This window comes from Penaeus monodon, chromosome 17, assembly GCF_015228065.2.
Source record: "Penaeus monodon isolate SGIC_2016 chromosome 17, NSTDA_Pmon_1, whole genome shotgun sequence".
In the NCBI taxonomy this organism is placed as follows: Eukaryota; Metazoa; Arthropoda; class Malacostraca; order Decapoda; family Penaeidae; genus Penaeus; species Penaeus monodon.
The window spans coordinates 7,706,551-7,714,050 of NC_051402.1; the positions used below are offsets into that span (position 1 = coordinate 7,706,551).

The 7,500-nt window shown below is 48.7% G+C and overlaps 1 protein-coding gene across 1 annotated transcript in view; it reads left to right on the top strand.

Moving 5' to 3' along the window:
- The window catches only part of LOC119583239 (rho GTPase-activating protein 100F-like), an 89,155-nt gene that overhangs the window by 37,332 nt on the left and 44,323 nt on the right, over window positions 1-7,500 (top strand). Inside the window, 3 exon segments of the mRNA XM_037931711.1 lie at window positions 290-472; window positions 1,002-1,874; window positions 1,877-2,438. Coding sequence (XP_037787639.1) covers window positions 290-472; window positions 1,002-1,874; window positions 1,877-2,438 — 1,618 coding nt within the window.

Consider the following 7,500-nt stretch of genomic DNA (forward strand, 5'->3'; position numbering starts at 1 on the left):
AACAGCAACAGTGATAATTAAAATAATAGTGTAGTAGTAGTAGGAGAAGTAATGTTAATAATGATGAGAACATTGGTACTACTAGTAATAATGATGATAATAATAATGATGACAATCATGATTACAACAACAACGATGATCATTTCTATTTTTTGGTGCCATTTACATTTTATCACACAATCATCATCCAGATGTCATATCTCACGATTCCCCATCACCCCCCCCCCCCCAGCAACAGACAAACAAACAAACATCAAACTAACCCCCTCCCCCTCTTTCCCTGCGGCAGGTGAGCGGTATCAGCACAGAGATCTTCCGCCAAATCGAAACCGTCGAGAACGACCACGATGCGTCGACGGCAGCGGCTCTCGAGGCGGTGGAGCGACGAGGGGAGATGGTCGTGCGCCTGCTGGACCCGCGCACGCTCAGCAAGGGGGCGTACGACCAGGCGAAGCGGTTCTTAGCCCTGCAGGTGAGGAGTTCGGAATATTGAGGTCATAGGGTTTTAAGGGGGTCGTGAATAAGGATGCTTGTGATAAATGTAGGAGATATAATGATAATGATAATGAAGAATAATTACGTCAACAACCACTGCACAGTAATGAAGAAATAACAACAGTAATGGCATATATCAACTAATGAACGTATGAATGAAAAAGAATAATTGTACAGTAAAAATCATTATTATCATAAGAATTCGTATCGTTCCGATAATGAAGAAATATCAAGCCGCCGGTTGATTGTCTTGCACTATGAAATTATGCATTCTTGTTCTTGTTTTGTGCATTAATTGTCGTGTGGTGATGTATGTTGTTGTTGTCAGTTCAACTTACAAATATTATGATTGCCATGCACAATGAAGTTAGAATGATAAAGGCAGCTGCCCCCGGACGCCGGGTCGAGAGGCCGGGGGGAGCGTGGCCTTTCTCTCATAAAGGGGCAGCATCTGAAGCATGTGCAGAGCCCGACGCCCTAACTGAGCGTTGCATTTGCCATTGCAGAATGTGAAGTTTAGCGTGCAGATGGTGGAGATCGTGAAGCGGCCGGGCCAGACCCTCGGCCTGTACATCCGCGAGGGCAACGGCGCCGACCGCGCGGAGGGCGTCTTCATCTCGCGCATCGCGCTCGAGTCGCCCGTCTACAACAGCGGCTGCCTGCGCGTAGGCGACGAGATCCTGGCCGTGAACCTAGTGGACGTGACGCGCATGGGGCTCGACGACGTGGTCATCATCATGAGCATCCCGCGGCGCCTGCTGCTCACCACCCGCTCGCGGCGAGGCGGTCGAGGGGCGCCGCCGTCGCCGCAGCCGCGCCACGAGCCCAAGCCGCCGCCGGTGGTCGTCATCAAGAAGGAGTACGAGGAGGAGCCGCTGGACGACTCCAACAGCAACGGCGAGATGCTGCGGCTGGGCGCCATGGGCCGGCCGCCGCCGCCGCCTTCGCGCCCGCCGCCCGGCGTACCTCCGTCGCAGGAGTCGCGCTTCAGCACGCTGCCGCGCTACCGGCCGCCCGAAAACATGTCGGCGCTGCGGCACGAGGAGCCGCTCATGTACTACGGCACCAGAGGCATCCCGCCCAAGGGGCCGTACGGCGTGCCCCAGCAAGGGCCCCCGGGCGTGCCCCCAGGCGCCATGGGCCCACACGCCACGCACCCCGGCTACCAGCCCCGCAGCGCGCGCCAGGCCAGCGTGCCGCTACCGCCGTACGGGCCGCCGCCACGCCCGCCGCTTGGCTCCGACATCGAGCGCTACTACCAACCGCCGCCGCCCGTCATCACGGAGCAGCCGCGGCCGCAACAGCAGCAGCACTTCACGCCGTACGAGCGCTCGTACCCGAAGACGCTGGAGTCGCTAGCGGAGCGCGTGCACTCGTTCTACGGGCCACCCGGCACGGAGCCCCCGATGGCTGGGCCGCCGCGCCAGGACCGCTCACGCGAGCCGCCCATGTACGGCACGCTGGGCCGCACGACCACCGTGGGAGGCCCCGCCTGGCGCGCACGCTCAGCGACCAGCGGCTGCCGGCGACGGAGCGCGAGAGCCTGAGCGACTACGAGGGCAGCGGCCCGTCCGCGCGCCGCATCAAGGCGTCCACGCTGCAGTACCCGTCGGGGGCGCAGGTCACGGACCGCGCTACACTCGAGCGCTACCAGGAGACCATGCGGCGCCTGAGCGCACTGCGCCAGAGGACGCGCTCGGTGGACTACGCCAGCGACACGGAAGTCACGCTGCCCCGCTCGTCGCTGCTGGCGCGGGCGAGGGGCACGCACCACGTGCCCGCCGGCGGAGCCGCGGCCGCGCGCTCCAACTCCCTGCCGCGCCACTCGCGCCACCGCGGTGGATCCCACGTGCGCTTCGAGGCACGCGGAGGCCCCGCGGTGAGCGAGGACGAAAGCGACGGCGCCGTCAGTGCCCCGGAAATGCCCACGGGCACCGAGAGAGGTAAGCAGCCCTCTCTCTACACGCACGGTAAGCCACCCTCCACCTGCCTGCCCACACCCACAGGACGCTTGTCTCTTCTCCGCCTGGCCTCCTACGTCTTGACTTAGCCCCCTCCCCCCCAACCCCATGCAGCCCTCAAGGAATTCCCCCCCCCCCATCCACAGACCCGACCTCGACCCTATCCGCCCCAACCCTGCCCTATCGTGACCTCGTCCCCGGTCGCTCTCTTCACCTCCGTCCCCCTCCCTCTTCCCTCAGCCTCTCTTGTTCTATCTCTTTTCTGCCTAACGCCTCCTGTGGCCTTGAATAAACCCTTCGTATTTCGCAACTAAATCTGTGCTCAGCGCACTTACCATAGCGTACACGTGCGTACACACCCACCTTCCGCCACGCCGTACCCCAGCGCGAGGTAAGATTGTAAATCTTAGCACATTCGCTGTTCTTGAGTTGTACCCTTCCCTCACCCGCACTAGCTGTGTTTAGGTTATTTTACATGGTCTAAGTCACACTAATGTACAGATACTTCGTAATCTCTCTTACATACACACCCATTTTCATATTTTCTTTATGTTCCTTCCTAACATTCTAAAACATGTACAAACACCCCCATATACAAATTAATCAAAGGACTTTACAGACTATCATAAAACACTTATTCACTCTTTCATATTTACATCATACTAGACTTCAATCGAAGCGACCTTGTATGTGTACAATTATCCTCTCCTAAAATATTAACTTGTTAGATCGTAATGTGAGGAAGATGAGGAGATGGAGGAGGGGAGGGGGATCTAGCCTGTTTAAACTCTATTACTTTTTACCCGTACTTATTTATCACCTTTTCCGTTCCTTGTTCTGTTTTATCCGTTAACGCGGTTCGCGAACAAGAGAGAGAGAGAGAGAGAGAGAGAGAGAGAGAGAGAGAGAGAGAGAGAGAGAGAGAGAGAGAGAGAGAGAGAGAGAGAGAGAGCACTGGGAATGAGAGACTAACCAGTAAAATGTAACAATAGTTGACCCCTCGTGGGAGTTCAAATTTGTGATGGCAACTTTTTGACAACAGCTGTACGTGGGATGACAAAATACTTCGTAGCGACAAATTTGAACTGAACCTGACGTATATGTATATCCCTTGCTATCCCACGGAAAATTGAATGTGTAATTCATCTACGTACATTTTACTCTAGTTACAATGGTATTTTTTGAGTTAAGATTCATATTAAAGTAAGGTCACGATTAACTCTCACTCTCTCTCTCTCTCTCTCGCTTGACTGCTCACTCCTTCCCTGTGTGTGCGTGCGTGCGTGCGCGCGCTTGTGTGTGTGTGTGTGTGTGTGTGTGTGTCTGTTAATATATATATATATATATATATATATATATATATATATATATATATATATATATATATATATATATATATGTGTGTGCGCGTGTGTGTGTGTCTTCATACGTGTGTGTGTGTGAATGTATGTGTATGTGTGGGCGAATAACTTTCAGGATAAGCACAAAGAATACAGGTATATAGAAAGACATCTAAAGGAAATGACTCATCATTTCTGTCTTCAATTATTCTTAAGAAGGGGTTAGCTCTCAAGTACTTACGCAAGACCAGATTACTCAAACAAACTCTGCCAGGTCGTTAAATCATGTTTTGAACTTTCATCAGATTTTGAAAACTCAGGTTATTTTCCCCCCACTTCTTAAGTCTAATACAGCTTCTATTTTCATTATTTATTTCTGATGTTATTTATCAGAGGACTCTACAATTTCAATGGATGTTTTGTATGTCTAATGAGTGATTAATTGACAAAAAATATTACAAAACAAGATTCCACATCGGACTTGTTGCTTTTTTTCTGCTAAGTAAGAAATGCCTCAAGTATTTCATCACAACTGCTCATTTTACTTTAGGCTTAAATAATCAACACAATAATTCCAAGAATATTAATGGCAGCGGTAAAAAAATAAGAAAAGAGAAAACGCAGACTTGCTTACCGTTTAGCAACTACAAAAACAAATATTCAGTTAAAAATCCCAAGGAACAGTACCTAATGTGTAAGGATTACCCAGCATAGTAATGAACACTTTACGTCGGTATTATGCAGAAATGCTATCAAGAGATTTTTGCTAATTAACTTGTGCATCGGTAACTTATTATCTGACGCGAATGGGGTTTTCATGCATGCTAATATTAAAGATCTTCCTGGCTATGTCTTAATTGTCAGAGAGTAATAACCCACATACTTTATGCCGTTCTCGGATTAAATTTCAGTTGGAAAAGAAAGAATTGGTACGCACGTAGGTTGAAAGGATTTGGGTAACTCTACGGGGCACAACCACACTTTCAATTATCCGTTCTTCCTCCCGTTGAGCGATGGAAAGGTGGGAAGGGTAAAGTGAGGGGACGGAGTTAAATATTTTTAGATTTAGCCTTTAGCCTCCTACAATGGCCTAGGTTTGGAGGACCAGAGTATTGCTTTCAGCAGAGCAATTATGTTGACAGTTGCTTGGTAATCTTGGTTACTGGAGCTATTATTTTGAAAAATGATAAATATACCTGAGGAATAGAAACATTTTATTCAAATAAAACGATTTATATACGGTATACAAAATAGGGAAAAGGATGGTAAAATAAAAAAGTGGCAGGCGTCTCCTTGTGACTCGCAACTTGGAGACACACGGGATATGCAAGATCTCCCCCGGGAAACTTGTGTATGGTACTTATATTTTAGCAGAATGATTTAAAGGGAGCAGAATCTTGCCTGAGACGGTGCGAGGAACCAAACCTTTTTGCGAGGCGGTTTCGGGGTGAATTATACTTTCTGTGCGATGTACATGTGTGCAGGAAAGTTGTAGGTTGAGCTGCCAAGATACGCTACGCAAACGATGTAGGCCGTCGTTCTGTACCCAGATTTAATGCGTTTTTTCGCTTCTTTTTATTTCTAGGGTGTGGTTAGGGGGCGGGGGAGCTAGAATGGTTGGGATAGGAGTGCATGGTTGAAGGATAAGGGTGGGGGAGGAAGGGCGATGAGAGAGCATTGTTGAGGTGAGCAACTTTACTTTACGAAACTTAACCTGAGACTGAGACAAGGCGGAACATGTTCAAGGCACATTTTCATCTTGGTTATCTGTTTGGGATTTTTTTATTGGAACAAGAAGTCATATACTACATAGCTCTTCTTTTTTCTTTTCTCTTACTTAAGACACGAGATTTTACCGGCATAAAGATTACTAATAATATGTGGACCCCTCCATTTTTTTTTCAATAAAGAGAGCATTTTAAGAGGGGAAAGAAGGGAAGCTGCTGGATCTCACGGCGGGTGAGATGCCCTGATCTTGCTGGCTAACAGTGACAGGCGTCCATTGATCCATCCACGTCGACAGTACAAACCCCAGTGCGAGTCTCTCGCACTCAACCTCACTCAAACCAACTAAGTAATATTGTCTCTTGTTGACAAGATTCATTGGGGCTTCGTTGCAAAGGTATCTGTTGCCAATATTATTCTCAGAGATGATATGATGTGTTATTATGTATTATATATATATATATATATATATATATATATATATATATATATATATATATATATATATATATATATATATATATATATATTAATTTATTTAATTATGTGCACACACACACAAACACACACACACACAGTTAGAACGAATGTTTGTATGTTACTGTGTGCGTGTTGATATGCAGACATATATAAGAGTATAAACACGCTCACCTACTTGCGGAGAGAGAGAGAGAGAGAGAGAGAGAGAGAGAGAGAGAGAGAGAGAGAGAGAGAGAGAGAGAGAGAGAGAGAGAGAGAGAGAGAGAGAGAGTGAGAGAGAGAGTGAGTGCGAGAGATAGAGAAAGGGGGGGGGGCACATATACCCATGCAAATCAATATAACCGAAATAGCGCACACATGTGCATTAATGTGCGTGTGAATCAGTGTATAATATCTCTCCAAGCATCCAGCAACTCTTTCTTACTCCTGCCTCCCCCAACTACCCTATTTCCCCAACACCATCCCTCCACCCAGCTTCCCTCCATCCCCCATTAGCCCACGAACCCCTCCCTCCACTCTCTATCCCTAACCATCCCCCTCCTCACCCCTCCTGCCCTTACTCCTCAGCCCCCCCCCTTCCCCCCTCTCGAACTGAGTCACATTCCGGGAAATTCAAGGGAAAGTCTCGGCGAAATTGCAAAATATCATTATAAAGGAGATGGATTACTCAAGATGCAAAGATGCAACTCGGATCTCGCCTGGCCGCACCACGGCGCACTGCGAAGAGGAAAGGGAGGGAGGGAGAGAGGGAGAAAGAGAGGGAGGAAAGGAAGAAAATTGAGAGGAAGGGAAGGAAAGAGGGGGGGGGGAGGGAGGAATGTGGGAAAACAAGGATGAAGGGAGGAAAATATTTTCATATATGAAACAGATAGTTCGAATTGAGAAGAGAGAAGAGAGAATAAATAGAGAGGAAAGGGGAAGAATAGAGAAGAGAGGGAAAGAATAGAGAGAGAAAGGAAAGAATCAAGAGGAGAGGGCAAGGCTAGAGAGAAACGGAAAGAACGAGAGGAATGGGTAAGAATAAAATAGGAAAAAGAAGGTAATGGGAAAGAGTAGAGAAGAAAGGGAAAGAAGGAAGAGGAAAGGAAGGGATAAAGGGGAAATAACAAGTGGGTAAGAGGACCCTCCCCCCCGCATGTGTCAACAGGTATTTATCTCCGCCGAGCGCAGTCCGAACATCCGAACAGAACAGAGGGAAGAAGGGAAACATAAGAAAGGAAATGGAATTGTAGAGGAAACAGGAAAGAAATGGACGGAAGAGAAGAAGCGAAGAGGGAATAGAGCGCAAATAAAAAAGAAAGAGGTGGAGAATAGAGAAAGACCAGAATAGAGAGGGGAAGAAGAGAGCCTACGAGAGCCCCCCCTCCCCATTTTTATCAGCATGAGTTCCCCGGGCGGAGGGCGAAGTTCAGGGCGCGTGCGGGCGGGCGGCTCGGCGCGAGGCCCAAATCCAGCGAGGCTCCGGCCGAAAGTTTGGGCCGCGCTGGGAAATTTCTAAT